Genomic DNA, 18,787 nt, shown 5'->3' with positions numbered 1-18,787 from the left:
GATTCCACCACCTCCCTGGGCAATCTGTTTTGGTGTTTGATCACCCTCACCGTAAAACCATTTTTCGTAACAGCTGAGTTTGCTAGTGCTCTAGTTTGTGTCCACTGCCTGTTAATCTATTACTGTGCACCTCTGAGAAGAGTCAGACACTGCTGTCTCTGTACTACCATCCCCCCAAGCCCTCTCTTCTTAAGGCTGAACAAGGCCAGTTCTTTCAGCCTCCCCTTCTGCATCAGGTGCTCCAGCCCTTGATCATTTTGGTGACTCTCTGGTGGACTTACTTCAATATGTCAGTCTGTCTTAAACAAGCCAAAAACTGCATTAAGCACTCCAGATGTGGTCTCCTATGCACCAGATAGGAGGGAAGGATCACTTCCCTCCATCTGCTGGCTATCCTGTCATTGATACCACCCAGGATGCAGCTTGCTGGCATATTGCTGATTCATGTTCAATTTGTTTTTCACTAGCATCATGAGGTCTGTTTCTGCCAAGCTGCTTTCCAGACAATACTGGCATACAGGGTTATTCTATCCTACACATGGGACTGCAACTGCTTTTGCTGAACTTTGTAAAGTTCTTGTTGACCCAGTTTCCAGCCTGTTGAGGTCACTCCAAAACCCTGTTCTCCAGCACAGACTACTCCCCTGAATTTGGTATTGCTTATGAACTTGCCAAGGGATGCTACTATTCTCCAGTTGCCAGTTGGACTTTGCATTGCTGCTCACATTTCCTTGAGCTTGGTGTGTGAGCCAATTTTCCACTCACAGTCCATATTTCACTAATTTTTCTATAAGAATACTAAAGGTGAACAAATTGTGAATACTTAAGATACCAACTAATATCTTGCCTAAAATAGCCAACAGTCCTTCTACATAATACAATTTACTAATTATTGGGTGATAACAGACAAACAGGATAGTCTGTGAAGTTGAACTAGAGACTGTGAATCATATAAAAAATCTATTAGAAACTACATAATAACTATCTGCATATAGGAGCTGTTTTACATGAAAAGAAGTTAATGATTCTATTAACATAAAAATACAAGTTAGATAAAACCCTAGACTTCAGGAAACCAAAGTTTATTCAGGAATGTCTGTACAGGTAGACTTGTGAGACCAAAGGTTTGTCTATTTATTTCCCAGTGAACACCAGTTAGTCTAGTAAAACATACCAGCTCTGTCTGTGCACTTGGCCTCCCTCACTCACAGAATGCTAATTTTAAACCAGTGATGTGCATTTTTACCTTACTCTCAGAATTAGAAAAAAGACACCAATAAAGAAACTGAAGTTTACCTGTAGCAGAGGAAGTATTGCTGTGTGTCAAACTGCTGTTTGGAAAACAAAGAAAAATGTATCTAGGAATCATAAGCTTGATAAGATTAAGCTTTGTATTATACAGGAAGTAATTATTGTTCATGTCCAGGTAGGAACAATGAATCAGTTGAAGAGATACTGTCAAGGAAAGAGGAGGTAAGGAAAAGAAGCTTCCTTTTAAATTAAATCTGAGCAATATTTTCAGTGTACAGTGACTTAAACAATATCTTTTATATTTATGTTATATACAGAAAGGTACCATATGCAGACAAAAGTGCTTTAAAATATGAGAGACATTTTCTATAGTCTAAATAAATGGTGGAGCCGAATAAATAAGTAGACTGTGTTTTTGGAAGATGTGGCTTATTTTCATACAACTAAATATGCAAAGTTATCCATTTCACTATTGCATGATAATCACACATCATGGCCTAATTTTATTATTACACTGATGCAACTATACCAGAGCAAGTGTATCTAGCCAATAAGGAATCAATGCTGGTAATTAAGATGTATTCATTGCTTCTTCAGAATTTTTAATGCCTGTCTGGTAGAACAAATTATATCAAATAACAAATTATACAAATTAAGGCTGATAAAAAATTATTTATTTTCACCTGACATGAATTTCCTTCACAGAAAGCAGTATATAGTTTGATGTTAACTCACGTATATGTTTGAAATTTTTATGAGGCAGAATAGTTGCAAGGAATGTGGCACAAAAACACAGGGTCCAAGAAAAACAATATAAAATACCTGAAATGTGCATTAATTTGAACACTCTAAATAACACGTCCTTTAACTGCGTGGATTATAAATGTGTACAATATGCTAGTGTTTATTTATCTTTTAAAATTCAAATACATGTTAGTAAAATAATTTCATGTATTATTTCCACACACTTATTCACACGACAGATCTAAAAAGTATTTTATGAAGCATAAGATCATTTAACAGGTACAAAAAAACAGTTTAAACCAAAACAGTTGTTTGTTTTTATGGTAAAAAGGGCATCATTATGGTGAAAATAACTTTCTTCCAAGAAAATATTCCCAAAAGATTATTTTGAGTAATTCTGGAAAAATGCTATGGTGATGTTTTCTTCTGCAGTTTCTTGTACCATACAGGTGCCTCTTTATTTGTCTGTAAAATAAAGAAAGTTTCAATTGTGAGACAGTGAAAGACAGAAGAAAGTCAGAAGTAAAACATGCCATCTACACTAAAGTCTCTTTCTGATGTAGTTCACAGTGATAAGAGAGTTCTTTGCTTAAATGCAAATAAACTGTAAACAAGATTACGCATTTAAGGTTCTTATTCCTATATATCTGTATTAAAACCTCCTTATTTCTACTTTATAAAAAGCAGATTATACAGTAGGAAATGATTTGTTTTAAAAATATCTATCTAAATGAAAACATACATCAACCAGGACATAAATAGATTTCGTATGAAACAGCATCATCTGACTTTCCCGGTTGAGAAGGGGATGGGACTTAAAAAAGGAGATCTTACGTGTGCTGTAACTGACCAACACTTAATGCAGAAATGTAGTTCTTAAAAAATAAGACTTAAAAATACAAGAATTCAGCAGTTTTATGACAGTGTAGAAAGTATTTTAATTGCAGAGAATTATCTCTGAACAACTTTTCTTTGCCTTCATAATCCTATGGGCCATTGCTACACAGTCAGGATTGCTTGACATTCCTGGGGCAAATTCAGTGTTTGCTTGTATACAGAAATAAAACTAGGGAGATGGAACAAGGTAATGACAATTCTGACGTCAGGGATGGGTATAATCTCTTGCTTTAGTGAGTACTGTCTCTTTTGTCCGTTGTCCCTAAACTTGTCCTTTTCTAGTTCCATTTTCTGTCTGCTCTCTATTTGTTCTTTCCTTCAAGACTTAAGACTTAATAACCATTCAGTTTAGAAAACAAATTAATTCAGCTGGCCATTCGGTGGGGGGGTCTCTCCACATTTTAGTCTCCATCTTTCTTTCATTTTGAGGGTTTCAGTTACAAAAATACATCTTCTCTATTTGTGCATGCTTTTTAAATTCTAGAAATTGACCTAAATTGCCAGGATTTTCACGGGACTTACAACTTCTTTCTCCATCTAAGAGGAAACCCTGCCATGTGCCGGTTTTGGTTCCCTGCTTCAATGTCTGAAAAGAATTTTTCAAACAGAAATTGGTCAGAATTTCTAAATGTAAAAGCTTTTTTTTGTTTGTTTTGTTTTTTTTGTTTGTTTTTCTTTTTCTAGATTCCTACTCCATTTCTACATCCCTGTGTAAAACAGGACAGATTAAACACTGAAACGCTGCATCACCTACAGAACCTAACTTTTAGCTTACATTTTGGCTCTGTTTTGGATCACTGAATAGCTCCGTATGATTAAGCACTACTGAATGGGGTTTGTGCATGAGACAACACTGGGTTTGCCTGTGTTTAGTCTCATAACACTATCCAAGCAAATTTTGAACCCCTAAAATCCCCCAAAGCCCTGACATCACATCCAAGAGAAGCAACCATTTCCTACATTTTGTATTATAGAAACAGTATCTGATGTGCTGCAATACAAACCTTGTATTGTTTAACACACTGAATTTTAAAGTTTCTGCCAGGGGAAAAAAAAAAGTGTAGATGTGTATCTGGACCAAAAGAGCACATATGCTATGCTGCATTGTGGATATAACCAGTCTACCCTGGTAGCCTCAAGAAATGTTAAGAAAGAGGCATGATTTGTTTTGTGATTCAGCATTGCAACTTAGCTCTCTTGAATCTATCAGTTCAGAAACAGTTATAATGAAAAACTTCTAAACCATTTTCATGAAGCTTTTAAATATTAGGGATACTAAATCTGAAGAAGGCCACTTGAAGTATTTAAAATTAAGCATTTACATTCTAAAGGAGTAAACCAGCATTTTATAATACCAGTTATGCTTAGTAACAGAAGCAATATTGACACAGGGCATGTATTTTTTATATATATTTAGATATACACACATACAGTTTAATATACATATATAAATGAATATAAGGATACATAAATACACCTATTTAGCCCTTCTGCTCTCTTTCTCTATATATACACACACACATACTCATACATGATCAGTGTAGATTTAAAATTGTACACATAGTCTGTGAATCCCTTTGGCTTTCAAAATTTTGCTAACCACTTTTAATATTGTAATATTATAATGGAATTTAAAAAAAGCTAGTTTTCTGTGAACTTAAAATGCAGGAAGAAATTTAGACATACTAAATAGCTAAATAACATCATACTCAGTAATTTATCTCCGCAACACTGGCCATTCCCATAAAAAGGTGCAAGTGTTCAGCTGAATTAATTATACATCACCTTGAAGCATGAACCCACATTTTTCTTTTTAAAAAGTGAGGAGAATTATCAAAAAAGCTTATGGCACTTATAGTACTTACAAATAACGTTGGCTTAGGTGTAAATATATTTTCTTCTTCATGTTCTGGAAACGGTTTTCCTGAAGGATTCGATTTGTTTTTTGCAGTCACACTTTTTACGTCAGTATGAGAGTGAGGTAAGTTTTGTTCATAGTGTTTACCATGCAGACTAATTAGAATCTGTTTCATTGTGGCTAGTTCCTATAAAACCACAAAAGAACATGGCTAAGTTATTCAGTAAAATTACATCTGAATCTATTAAATATTTATTTGTTAATAATATATTTATATGCACCAAACTAAATGTGTAAGTGGATCAGTAAATCTAAAAAGCACATACACTTGCCATAATTAATAAGATTACTAACTGGACATGAGTAAAACTAACAAAATAAAAAAGGCACATAGGATTTATACAACTCAAATTTTGTACTGTTTAAAGGCTGTAAAAGAGAACATTTACAGTGTAGTAAGGACCTCAGTATCTCTTTTAACTTCAGCTTCCATTTGATTTAAAATAATGCTTTTTAATTTGTTTTGTCAGGCCAAAGGAGTTTATAAATCTGATTTGAATGACTGTGACAAATTGTACTTTCGAGTGCTAGATCTTGCACAAAAGTATTATAAATACATTACTAGAAATATATATGTGCCCTTCTTTCCAGATCAGAGAATGAAAATCAACAAAAAATCCTTAAGTGGACCTAGGCAAAAAATGGCATCAGAGTAGAAAAGAAATTTTGTGAAAAATTAAAGTTCCAAAACGGGAAAAGGAAACCAGAAGTATACAAAAATGCAGACCTTTTTCGATGCTCCAACAATTTGCTTTGTAAACAATTTGGATTAATTAAAAAAGTAATATTTTTTTATGAGTTAGCTGAACAAAACCGATTATTCAAAATGTACAGTAGAGAAAGGAAAAAAACCCTAATATTTTGTGACTTTAACTGGACATCTTTTGTCTTCTTACACCACCTAGTAGCTAACGTTCTTCCCCCCACCATAATGGATGCAATCACTAGAAAACATTTACTGAATTTAAAGAAATTATTATTATTAGTAGTAATAATTGTCCTATTATCTAGAGGATTCATTATTGTAGAACTAGATCAGCAAGGTCAGTAGAAAAGCTTTTAAAAGTAAATTTTATGACAATTTAATATATTTTTTAAACTATTAATGGTTTTGTTTGCTTGCTTTTTATAAATGCTATTTTTTCAGTAAGCAATGCTGTTAGTGTGTTAACATTCTATATAATTAACATTCTATCTTATCATTCAGCCAGAACAGGGTGGTAACTCATATTTATAGCTGAATGACAAACATTTGTTACATCTTACCTATTTCTCAATACTTGCCAGAAAATTACATTGATGCACATTCTATTTTCATTGCATTATTAAGTTAACCCCCCCTCAGCCTTTTAAAACATTCCTCCCATATACCTTCTCTCTGTCCACTGCTGCCTTTAATACAAGATAGAAAGTAAAAAGAATCATGTTGTTGCCTTTAAACTGTCCCACGCTAACTCGGTTATATGAATGGGTGTTATACTCCACAGATCAGCTATATCGAGTGTACAAATTGTTCTTGTATCTCAGTCATTTAATATTAAGTATTTGCATAATTCAGCCATGTGTGGTGGCATGTTGAAACAGCATGACTGCAGAGCAGCTGTTTAAAAGGACTGCATAGCTGATGCCAACATGTTTTTCAAAGTTGTAAACTCTGCAAAGATGTTGCCAAAGCGACACATAGACAGAATTTCTTGATGAAAATAACTCAAGCAAGTATACAGCAAATAAATACACCATCACGGGAGATTAAATTGTACATAAACAATGTTTTGACATTAACAAGTGCTGTTCCTATACTTAAACTGTGTTATTCTGTGGACCAAATAGCTGCACGTTTGAACAAGGCAAACCCCAAAACTGTCACGCAGATTTATTTCAGAAACAGAGCTGAAACCTGTATGTGCAGGGTCAAATTCTCTTGTGTCAAGATCCACTTGGCAGTCTAAAGTCTTCTCTTCTTCACAGAACCTGTCCTGTACTTGACAGCCCTGTCTGTTTTCAGACTTGGAATAGGCTCTGGAGAGTCAGCTCTCACATGAGCTTCCCCTGTGACAGAAGAATTCTCTAATGTGAAGCTATGGAAAGGAATGACAGGGAGTGGGGATGACAAAGTAGCCCACAGCAAATAAATTATTTTGGCATCACAGCCAGATTTATCATGAGAATTTAGCTAAAGTTGCCTTAGTATTTGTTCTAAAATCCTTCCACATTTAGTAAGAAAGACCTTAACAAGCTTGGCAAAATAGCACAGGAAAACACTGACTCCAACAGAATCACTGGTATGTGTACTGCTGAACAAGAAAGGAAAATAGTTCCAATAAACACATTTGCAAGAGAATTGCTGCTTTCAACCAAGGAAATACTATAAACAAAGTTCTGTCCTGAACTGCAATAATTTCACCCATCTCTGTAGATTTCTCTGCTCCTGAGCACAATCTTAATTCTTAGCTTCACTTTAAAGCACTGAACACAGGGTCATTAGCACTACCTGCTACTGTTAATGTGCTACCATGGTTCAATATTTTCCAATCCTAAAAACTGGCAAGTTGGTCTAGAAAGCTAGCAAGAAAAAAGAAGCTCTGGAGATTGTGCTTAGCAGAAATACGTGAATTTGTCCAGTGTGAACAGGGACTTGAGAAAAAAGGGGAGGTAAGTATAGGGTTCAAAATAGATGGGAAGAATCTGTTGTGGAGAAGGACACGCATTGGTTTCAGGATAAGCTATGTAAAGGAAGACATGGAGAAAAATGGATGATCAAAATTTTTATACATTTCTGCTGTAGCATGGTCCTATGTCCAGGCAGAGTGATGCAAATTGTTTGCTTACAGTATTCACTTCAGTTACTCACTGCACTGTAGAAACAGCATTGCTAAAACTGCATTTCCCAGTTTCTTTGTGCAGGTATTTGGTTCTTGCCACGCTGGCTCCTGGACGTCTAAGCATGCTGCGCGTCATTGTGTTGAGGCTTCCAGGTCTGAGGACTTTGGCTTTGGACACCTGGGCAGCAATCTTTCGTGGGAGGACTATGAGTACTAACACCTCTGAGTGGATTCACCCAGCTCTTCTCTGTGCTGGCTTTACAGCTTTGGGCTCCCTGTTCCAAGCTTTGTGAACACAAGCACCCACTCCCTGCTTACACAATATTTTCTGAGGATGTGGCAGTGCAGACACATGGAAAACAATGCAGTTAACAAGAAAAGGTGAGTTAAAAAGAAGCAAAGAAAAATGGAAGTATGCAGCTGGCACAAAACCACTGTTTATCATAGAATGAAAGAATGGTTTGAGTTGGAAGGGACCTTAAAGATCATATGGTTCCAACCCCTGCCATGGGCAGGGACACCTTCCATTAGACCAGGTTGCTTAAATTCCCATCCAACCTGGCCTTGAAGACTGCCAGGGATGGGTCAGCCACAACTTCTCTGGGCAACCTCTTCCAGTGTCTCTCCACTCTCATAGCAATGAACTTCTTTCTAATGTACAAAGTACACTAGGAATAATGTACAATGTACGTTAAGAATAATGTACAACGAATGATACCCATTCAAACAAATGTCAGGACTATATTATTAAGTACTTTGAAAGTCTGTCTGAAGAAACCTGATGAATTTTTGTTAAGGATGCTAACGTGCACTGCCTACCTGCACAAATGCCAAAATCCAAAGTAATGAGCTGTATGACACATAAAGTGGGATTTAATTCAAGCTTATAACACCTAAATTTATGTGTCTGAACATAATTATCTACACATGAGCTAGAAATCTAATTTTCCATTACAGACAGTGTAGCCTGGCAAGTGGTTAAACTTATTCAGAAGTGGACATCTACTGGTGTGCCAGCTGAATTGTGCTGTCGTAACATTAGCCATATTGAATTGACTGCTTACCTCACCACAGATGCCTCCATTTAGATACGTAAATTTAGTTGTAATAAGCTGAATCTATTTCTCACTTCACTCTCCTTATCATTTACTTTTCTCAGCCTTCTACTTCACCTAAACCAGCTTTCATCCAGAATAGCCAACGTGCAATCATAATTCTTCATGCACACATATTTGAAGTATCAAATTGCTGTGTGAAAAAGAACTGCACTTTTAGAACAGGCATTCACACCATAGATCGTCTAAGTCTTCCTAAACATACACAGGCTCATACTTTAGAACAATATAACATGCTATATTCCACTTACTTATGCATATCATATTAATTCACATTTAGTGAGGATTACTTGAACTATAAAAGAATAATTGAAACTTTTGCACACATAACCAGAAAGTAGCCGGAATTCAAGATAAGTAAATGGGCTGAGAACAATGGGAGTGATGTAGCAGGAGGTGAGGTAAGGTAATATGCACTGCATTGTAAATATTATCAGAAGGATGTACTTGCTTATTTCCATTTATTTTTGGCACTGTGATGTATGACCACCTCAGTTAAAAACAGCAAAGGTGTTTTTGTGTGCCAATACAGGAATGGAGAAGGAAATACTTAAGTACAGCAAGGCATAGGTACCAATACTTTCCATGATGTTCATTAATTAGAAACTTTACTTTTTTTTTGATTTTTAGCAGGCTGAATGCTGTCAGTGCTGTTTTTGTGGAACTCCTACAGTCTGCAAAAACTATGTCATATTAAAATCACCAAGCTTTAAAAGCGTTAAAGGAACCAAGCCAAAGAAGTGTCAATCATATTTAAAAGGTAAAATAGAAAATACAATATAGTTAGATGCTATCTGCTCATATTACTCATATTTCAGAAGAATCTGAGATTCTTTTGACAATATTTGATCTTCAAGCAAGTAAAAATAAGTTATATTTTATTTAAAATTGTTTTTACCTGTTTATTATGGATAATTGAAAGAGAATCTAGGAAAATGGAAACTGAAGATCAGTTTGGAAATATGAAGGGTAAAATTTGATTCATTTCATCTAGCAATGTAACTTGAAGATAAAGACAAGCAAATACAAATAGAAGAGATGCAGCAATGAAGAATATAAATGTATTTTGAGTTACAAATACTACAAAGTGATCGCTATTAACATTGTTTTTGTTGTCCTTGATACATGCTCATACATGTATCAGAAAAGCATCTTACACTTTCCTGATTAAGTAGTAGAAACATTCAGAATTAGTATAATATTAAATATTATAACAATATCATAACTTAAATAAAACAAAATGAAAAAGGATATGGAAAATGACTGAGGCATAAAAAGGAATGCCATTTTATCAAGTAAATAATTGATGAAATATGTGAAAAATATTGCCTACATTAAGCACAGCATGTATTTATCAATGTAGTAATTCCATTTCTTTTCAGTGGACTGTCAACAAGTATAAAGATTTTTCTTCTTACTGTTTCTGTCACGTAATTATAATTAAAGCAAGAAAGAATCCTCTCCATGCACTCAAAAGCTTGCAAAGGCACTTAACATTATATATCTGTGTCTATAAATATAATAGGTAAATTTATATAAGCAATTATAATATATATTTATAAATCTGCTCTGCAAGCAGATGCAAAAGAACAGTCTCAAAAAAAAAAAACAACTGAGTTATAGGAATCAGTTACATAAACGTCAATTCTAATGTCCTTATGTCAGGGATGGCTTTCACCTTCAAATAATCTCCATACTATAATCTTAAAAAAGAAACTTTACACATATCAAACGGAACAGCTAGAAATTATCAGTAGGAAGAGACATATACCATTCTGGTCTGAGGATAATTCATTCTGATGGTAAATTTAATGTTTTTTTTTATATCACTAGGATCATCACAGAAGAAGCCAATGGGTGTCAAGACCATCTGATTCCTTCCTCATGCAGTAAACCACTTGGTTATTGCACTCAGATAAATACCCTCTAAAGCAAAAGTGACCCTAACAATAGCATATATAGTTATCAGAACCTTTACCATAACAAACAGTATTCTACTTTTAGCTTTACATACAATTTATGATTGCGAATTTCATCTTGGATTAGAACTGAATTTTGAAGAACAGAACAGAACAAGAAGCTGAACACGAAATTTCTGTCCTAGAAAATGTTTTAGGTTCTGGCAGAACCACTCAATTACGATGACTGACAAGTGTTCCCAGAGAAGAAAGCAGTATAAATTCCCACTAAAAGGAAGAAAACACAGAAAAGGCACTAAATATTATGATCTTTAAACAAGAAAAGCGATTCTGCTGAAAAAAAAAAAAAAAGAACCAGAAAATTCAGCTGAAGGAGGGATAAAAACAGAGGTTTACCTTCCTCAGAGATGCTGATCAAAACTTAAGGTCTCTCAGAATTTGTGAACCAAGTATTAAGATCATTTTAGATGTGTGTCCCCACCCCCACTCTGTTAAGTCTTCTGTACTGTTACAGTAAAGCATGTATGTTCAGGACTTTACTAGGAATGCTTGTATTCCTCACTTTAACTGACATATGGTCCCCATGTGGTTAAATTAGAACTCAAAATAAAAATATGTATTCAGTTTGGAGAAACTTGAGAGATCACAACACTGTCTTTAGGACCAAGAACAGTTGACTCTACAGCTCCCCTTGCATAGAGGGGACCAGGCAAAAAATAGCTTCATGAGGGCTCTAGTGCACCTCGAGTCCAGAGACTCGAATCTTCTTTATGTGAAAGTCAAACAGTAAGATTGAGTTTAGCAGTCCAGTGATTATTCTGGCTATATTACCTTCTGAATAACAGCAACAACAAAAACAGCTATAATAGAACATGCAAGTGAGGGAAGAGAGCAGTACAGAGATGAAAAACATGTTCATACTAAGTCAATGCAATCTGTCTTCACATGCATATATCCTCCCATTTAGGCAGCTATTGTAGTCTTCAAACAACAAGTCAGCACAGGGAAAAGCAGAGTTCAGAAAATGAGGTTATGGGTATGCTAAAGAACACAGATTTGAGAAACCTAAACTAGCATTTATGAATGCTATATCTGTTTGTTAGTGTTTTGTAAAGAGCACATTTCAGAAATGATTTCCCAGTCTCTCAAGAATTAAAAGTTTGTGTTCAATATCCTCTGATTCTTGGAAATATTCAGAGGAAAAAAAATAATTTTATATGTCCTATAACTACTTGAGAGAAAGTGATCTCTTTCTGGAAAAGGGCAGGTTCAGAAGAAACTGTCTTCAGAGGGGTCTATCTCAGAGTGTTCAGTAGAGTCAAGCTTGATGGGCACACAAGATGATGTATTGTTCCTATGAAGTCTGCATTTTCTTACTTGGATCCCTCTTAGACCCCTCCTGTGATTTTCTGTGAAAGTAAAGGTGTGTTAAAAATGAAGTTGTACCATTTCATAGCTGATCCTAAGATAGAGAAGCATCTTTGTGAGAACTTTGACATTCAGTTTTAGAACATGTGACTGGCTATCTCCAGTAATATTTAAACCTAGGCAGAGTAGCTTGTCTGATTCCTCTATATAGCTGTTAGTGAGAATTTCATAGGTTACAATTATTTTGCCAACTTCAGACAAGGATATGGTAAATCATACCCTAATAATGCCTATTTTTCTTTCCTGACTATAAATTCTTAGTTGATTTTCAGATGTAGATGTCTAAACTACAGATTTTTAAAATTAGGCAAGATCTATCTCTGCTACTTTCTAACTTAACTTCTCAGAGAATCTTTATATTGGCAGTACTCTTTATATCATTGGAATTCACCAGTTAAAATGGAGGTAAACAAATTAAGCCTTCCGTACAACTTGCTTCAATAGAACATCAAGTCACTGACATATTTCTGGAGAACAACAGATCGGAGGACTGAAATAGCACCTGGTTCTACCTTGGAACATATGCAATGGCTTGCATACAGGTTTTTGAAGAAAAAGTTTGAGTATGGTATTCCAACTTTGGAATGCTCTTAGAGAAAAAAGATGTGTCGTTATCAAGGAATAAGATTCTCAAGCAAAAAGTATTAGCTAGAATGTCTCCTCTACGGAATTACTGACAATTCACACAGAGAATTATTTTAGTACTGTTTTTTATGGGGTTTATTTCTGCCAAACAGCTAGGGACACACTGCAGAAGGGCTAGCCTATAACCTGGAATGAGTTATTTGTCTCCCTTTTTTGGCTGAATGTGGCAAAAAGACCAACACTATTAGTACAGAATAAACAACACTGGACATTAACATTAATGATGACAAAGTGTGAAATTATGTGATAGCAAAATGAAGCAAGTGGTAAGTTAGTCCATTGCACTGTTTAGAACTGCAGATGGACAGGACGCAATGACACAAATGGTGCAAATTCAGCTTCAACAGTGGAACACTTTGGGCTTGTGCCTATCAGTAAAACCTACATGCATAACAGAACTCATAGAAGATTTTAGCAACTTATGCAATTAAGAAAACATCACAAGTCATGGTTTAATCCCTCACATAAGGCAGAGTGTATCTGACATAGCTCCATCCTCAATTGCAGCTATACTGGAAATATGAGAAGTCAGCAAGAATTCTGGTGTGAGATTTGCACATGTGGTCATTACACACTGTAAAGCTGGAAAGTGGAAGATAGTATGAAATGTCCTGATCAAACAACTGAACCTGGTAACTGGGTGGTGGAGCGATGCCAGACCATGTGCAGGATGTTGGTAGCTTCTCTGTACTACACGTAACTCAGGAGTTCTCTATATCCTAGTGCATATAAAAACTTAAAATGAACTGACAGATCTGTGACTATACGGATCTATGTGCTGCTTCCAGTTTTACGAGGTGAATGTATTAGAACTGTGGCAACAACAGAATGGCCCAGTCAGAGCAGTGAACAGCTTCTGTCTTTTTAGATATATAAAAATCTATTTCACCCTATTCCAGCTGTATCTTAAATTTGCTCTTAACTGTTAAATTTTTCTAACTTTCTGAGAAGAATAAGAAACAACTTGTCTCATAATTCAGAATATACACGTCAAATTTTGGAAGGTTTTTTTTTTTACTGTCTGCATTGAAGATCAGAACTGTATTTGCAGTTATAACTAGGACTAAATCCCCCAAATATTTTTTTAATCTGAGCCACGGTGACATTCATTTACTCAAATTTAAGTTTAATAAAAAGTACGATTTCTGGAGTAAATTCTGCTTACAGGAAACAGATGCTAATAATGCTATTATGTCAAAACAGCATTACTCAGACAAATTATTATGTAGAAGTTCCTGTACTTTCTGAGAAAGTAACACTGAAGTTTGATTCTCCATGGCTTTGGTATTTCTCACGGAGTATTTAAATTCACTTTTCATTTGGTAATATTCAAATGCTCCCATAAATTGAACAAAAGTAAAATTTTTATAGAGCTGGATAAGCAGCAGAGTCTGAGGGAAGTATTCATAGCCAATACAGGAAAAATGAACATAACAGAACACTGGTTAAATGTTCAGAAAATCTGAAGAATTTCAGATTGTCCAACAGCCAACAACATCTTGTTTATGTTTATTACTTTAACTGATGCTGGCTCTCACAAAAACATGTAATTTAAAATATACATGCCAATTCCATCTCATAATCATAAATAAGTTGCATTTTGCCTATGAAATTTTCCATTTTTGAGAGCAAAAATGTGTTTATATTTGACTTATATTAAATGACATTACTAAACCCTGCGTTACTATCATGGTCTCTAAGATTTAAAATAAAACCCACAAAAAAGCAAGTCCAAACCCCAAAATAGCTTGCTGAGTAGACATCACTATTTAGTACACAACTGTTTAATGTATACCACTGCGAATGGAAAGATAATTCTTTAAAGAATATAGATGAAAACCAGGAAGGCATTCTGAATAATACAGCTCCAAGAAAAGAATGAATGTGCCCAGCTGTTAAGTCCTTCCTCTTCTTAAATTCATTACTATTTGGAATTCAAGTTTTATTAAAGCTTGACAGCAACAAAATAGATAACAAAAATGAGAAATACTGCTTAGAAGCATATTTTTCCTTGTAAAAAATGAGCCAGAAACTTCTCTACACTCATTTAGCAATGTAAATGTCACTTTGTTTCTCCCAGCTTTAAGCTGAGAATAGCTCCAGGGCTTACTTGTGATGCAGAAATGTCCCTGTAATCTACTTAGAAAACATGCAGAACATTAATAGAAACTAGAATCTTGGAACATAAACGTAGCATAAGAAAAATGATAATTACTCTGTGGCTTAACATTTAAAAAGAGAGCTAAGCTTTGTACATCAGCATTTTTTTTTTTATATAAAACAAGTTGCAGCACATAGATGAGCAGGAAGTCATTCACTTTAGAAACACAAATAGTTTTGACTTTATCGTGTACAATCTTTTACACAGAAAAGAGGGAAAAGAGGCAGAGCCAGAGACTGTTTGAAGGCATGTGTTACCAATCACTTCTTTTCAGTTGTGTCTTCCCAACCCCTGCAGATACCCCTTCCTTCCCCTCTCTCCCAACAAAGCAGTGTTCTCCTTTTATCCACTAAGCTTCCATCCCTGATTAAACACGTACTGCCCTCCCCCTTATGACTCCAAAGCATTTTATGAGCCTCTGAACTTCTCTCTACCTCTGTTTTTTGCAGACGGCAGCTGTTGCTACTCTCCAGGTTCCTAAATCCAACACATTGGCTTTCTGTCCTAGGTTACTTCTAGTCGGTCTTCTTCAGCATAACTTAATTACAGCTACTTTAAATACTTTAAATTATGTCATACTTTAAAGTATGACTAATAATGAAACACTGAAAACTCATCTGGAATCCTCAAGGTCATTGCTGAGAAGGAATGAAACTCTAGGCACAGAGAATATGGCAGAGAGGGGCATTCACCAAGGGGAGTACAAAAGAAAGATAAACATGAGAATATAGGAGCAACTGATGCAAGCACAGATACTTCAGGAGACCTTGCTTTTCCTCAGAAGAGGAAAAGAAGAATAAACACATTTGTCTTTCATTTTTGTGGGCCAGATAATGGGTAGCTGTTGAGAAGTATGAGGTATTTGTGTAGGATACTGACCTGAGTGTGTGCAAGCATAGAGACTGCTATATTCTCAGACACTGGAAACATAAACATTTTGGAAGAAGGTCACAGAATTGCAAATGCTTCTGCTAATTCACATGGCCATGTTTAAAGTCTAACATCCATCAAGATTTATATAATCCTCAGGATCATTTATAGAAGCTCTCTGAAAAACTCTTATAGCCATTAGCAAACTATACATATCCTAATAGAACTAATTAGTAGCTGTTCCTCCTGCTCAGTTACATTGACTCTCTTTAATCTTACATACACTTAGAAAATACATTTGGCAACCATTTCTCAAAAACAAAAAATGAAGTCAGATTTCTGCATTTGAAAGATGATGAAGTAACTATTTTCTGTTCTTAACATCACTTTTCTGTCTCATTTGTTCTGTTTTTTTCTCTCTTCATACTTATTACCAAACAATGCTGCCTTATGTTTATCTCCTTTCCTTGCTCCCCATCAGATAATCTGTTTTCTTGGACAAAATAAGCTATACTTCTAATCTCATTCATGTAAGAGCTCCAGCCTGCTGTGAATTTTCTTCTCTCTTCCCAGAAAATATAAAAAATATAAAATATTAATGATCTAGTTAAAAAAAATCCTTAGATTTAAATTTTTTTGAGAAACTCAGTACTTTGGAAAGTACCCTTTTTCAGGAGAAATGGATGAAAAAATTAATGTAAATTCTCATAATGATGCCAGGTGAAAACATTATTTGTGAAACTACTTCCAAATTATCAGTTCATATATAAGAAGATGACTTAGAGAAAAGAGTTAATTTGTGTCTAGTTAAGAAAAAATAAACACTAAGGAGATTTCTTTTGGGGCATTTGAACTGAAACATGTAAGGAAAAAAGAATGGCTGCGATTTAGATACTGCATTAGGACACATGAACTCTTAATCTCTACCACAAACTCTCGTGAGTTTTGGGCAAACCACCATTTCTTTCATTGTGGTTGTTGCTTCTGCAAAACGGGAGTAATGACACTTCTGCTTGAAGTTGTGAGGATAATATTTGTGAGGCATTTGGTTACTGTGGTGAAGGACAGAGAAATAGTCACTGAACAGGATTTTTATTTTGATATATTGTTAAGAAACCACGAAAACTTGGAAGTGGAAGAGATATGTGGTAGTAAAAGAAAAACATTACATTTGCTCATAAATTGTGAATTATACATCAGATTTGGAAGGCTTCTGACTTGCCAACTGGAAAATAAGTTCAATATAATAGCCACTTAGGCAATTAGCATTTTAATATTAACCTGCTAGACTGTTTTCTGCATGAACAACTTAGTAAGAGGTTTTTATATTTTAATATGTTTTAAAAAGAATAGGAGCTTGCAGTGGCTAACCTAAATGAATTTTAACCTCATCTAGTTGAAGATTTGTACCAATTCAGGTACACATTTAGACAGATTTAGCACTCACTTTGAGTGACACAACAGCTTACTGACATAAGCTAACTGGTTTTAAGTAAACAAATAGCAATGAAACCCCATGTGTCTGTATCCATTTAACTGATTGATATCAAACAGGTTTATTTAAACTACTACTAGATGTTTTCTACTTTGTCCCATAGCAGATAGCCAGAGCCTGGTTTCTGGTTGCTAGCTTCACTTGAAGAGCTTTGGCACAGTAACACGTGAATGTGTCAATAAGGCAGGTGACCAGCAAGTTTACATTCTATCACTTGTATGCACAGCTGCTCATCTACCACAAGTGCACAGATGTGTAAAGGGGACGAAATATCATCACATTTTCATATCATTTTAACCAGTATAGTATTTACGGGCTGATAACTGATCATGTCTGTATAAACAACTGTATTACAGGAAACTAATGAGCATCATAAACAGCTTAAAGTTGCACTGCTGACATCAAATTTTAGCCTTTTATTTCTTAGTACAATAGTTTCACAATAGTAGTTTTAGTTTCATGGATTAAAGATTATTGTAATCACCAGGCTGCACTGCACACAAGAAATCTGAAGCAGTTTAAAAAAAAGGTAGTGTAAATTATCTTGCTTATATTCATATAAACTGAAACTGATCTTAGCATTTAGAGGAATACCTATTTAAAGCCTTCTATTGATGTCTCTTACACCACTGTCTGATTTTTGTTTCTCTTCTAAAATATTTCTCTTCCTAAAATACTTCTATTTAAAAATATAAGAAGAAAGTCCCCATTTGTTATACTTGCTGTTTCCCCCCCTGCCCCAAGAACAATGGATTATCCACATTAAAAATATAAACAACAGTTTATTAATTTTCAAGATTTTAGAAGTCACTTTCTATACTCTGCACTTTGATTTGGAAAAGTTAAAATAAATAGATTTAATTGTGCATATTACTGGTTTTCTTTCTATGATACATCTGCATTTTAAATACCAAAGAAGTAGTACAATGCCATACATCAAAGCATAGCAAATTTACTACCTCTTAAATGTAACCTCAGAAAATGATTACTAAAACTTGTTGCCAAACATCTGAGTGCTGACAGGCTGCTCTTCCAGGTTTTCATCTGAAGCCTGCAAGCCAATGGATAAAGTCTAAAATTGCACTTCTTATGTTCCAAAATACTAACAACTGCATCAAGCATGAAAGGCAATGGAAGTGCCAAGATCACAGAGCCCACAGTAAATATTTCTTTTAGTGAAAGGCTGACTGTTGGAAGAGGAGAAAAATCCCCAAATGAGATAAAAGGAAACATGAATCAAGAATTTCAGCTAAAAAGATTTAGCAGATTCATCCCACTTAACTTTAGCACTTAGAAGAACTGCACTTTGGTGCCTTTAATTTATAGATTTTGATTATATGCACAAAAGGATAAAGTCTGGATGTAGGTAAAAGCATAGAAGTTTGGTGTGCTGTACTCAACAGTTCAGGTAATACTGACATATAAATATCTTTACTTGCTCTTTTTTTCACTGGACCCCTTACAAAGGTGATTCAAACTGCTAACCTAACCGACACCAATTCACCTTTGTGGGTTTCTTTTC

The 18,787-nt window shown here is 35.0% G+C and overlaps 1 protein-coding gene across 1 annotated transcript in view; it reads right to left on the bottom strand.

Annotated features, from left to right (window-relative positions):
• Positions 1-2,129: 2,129 nt before the first annotated feature.
• The window catches only part of PIBF1 (progesterone immunomodulatory binding factor 1), a 117,711-nt gene continuing 101,053 nt past the window's right edge, over positions 2,130-18,787 (bottom strand). The window contains 2 exon segments of the mRNA XM_034060054.1: positions 2,130-2,460; positions 4,758-4,937. Of these exon segments, the coding sequence (XP_033915945.1) occupies positions 2,404-2,460; positions 4,758-4,937 (237 nt within the window). The 3' untranslated portion in view covers positions 2,130-2,403.

This window comes from Melopsittacus undulatus, chromosome 2 (genome assembly GCF_012275295.1).
Source record: "Melopsittacus undulatus isolate bMelUnd1 chromosome 2, bMelUnd1.mat.Z, whole genome shotgun sequence".
In the NCBI taxonomy this organism is placed as follows: domain Eukaryota; kingdom Metazoa; phylum Chordata; class Aves; order Psittaciformes; family Psittaculidae; genus Melopsittacus; species Melopsittacus undulatus.
Note: the sequence above shows the minus strand (reverse complement) of the source record. Positions and strands in the feature narration are given on the sequence as shown.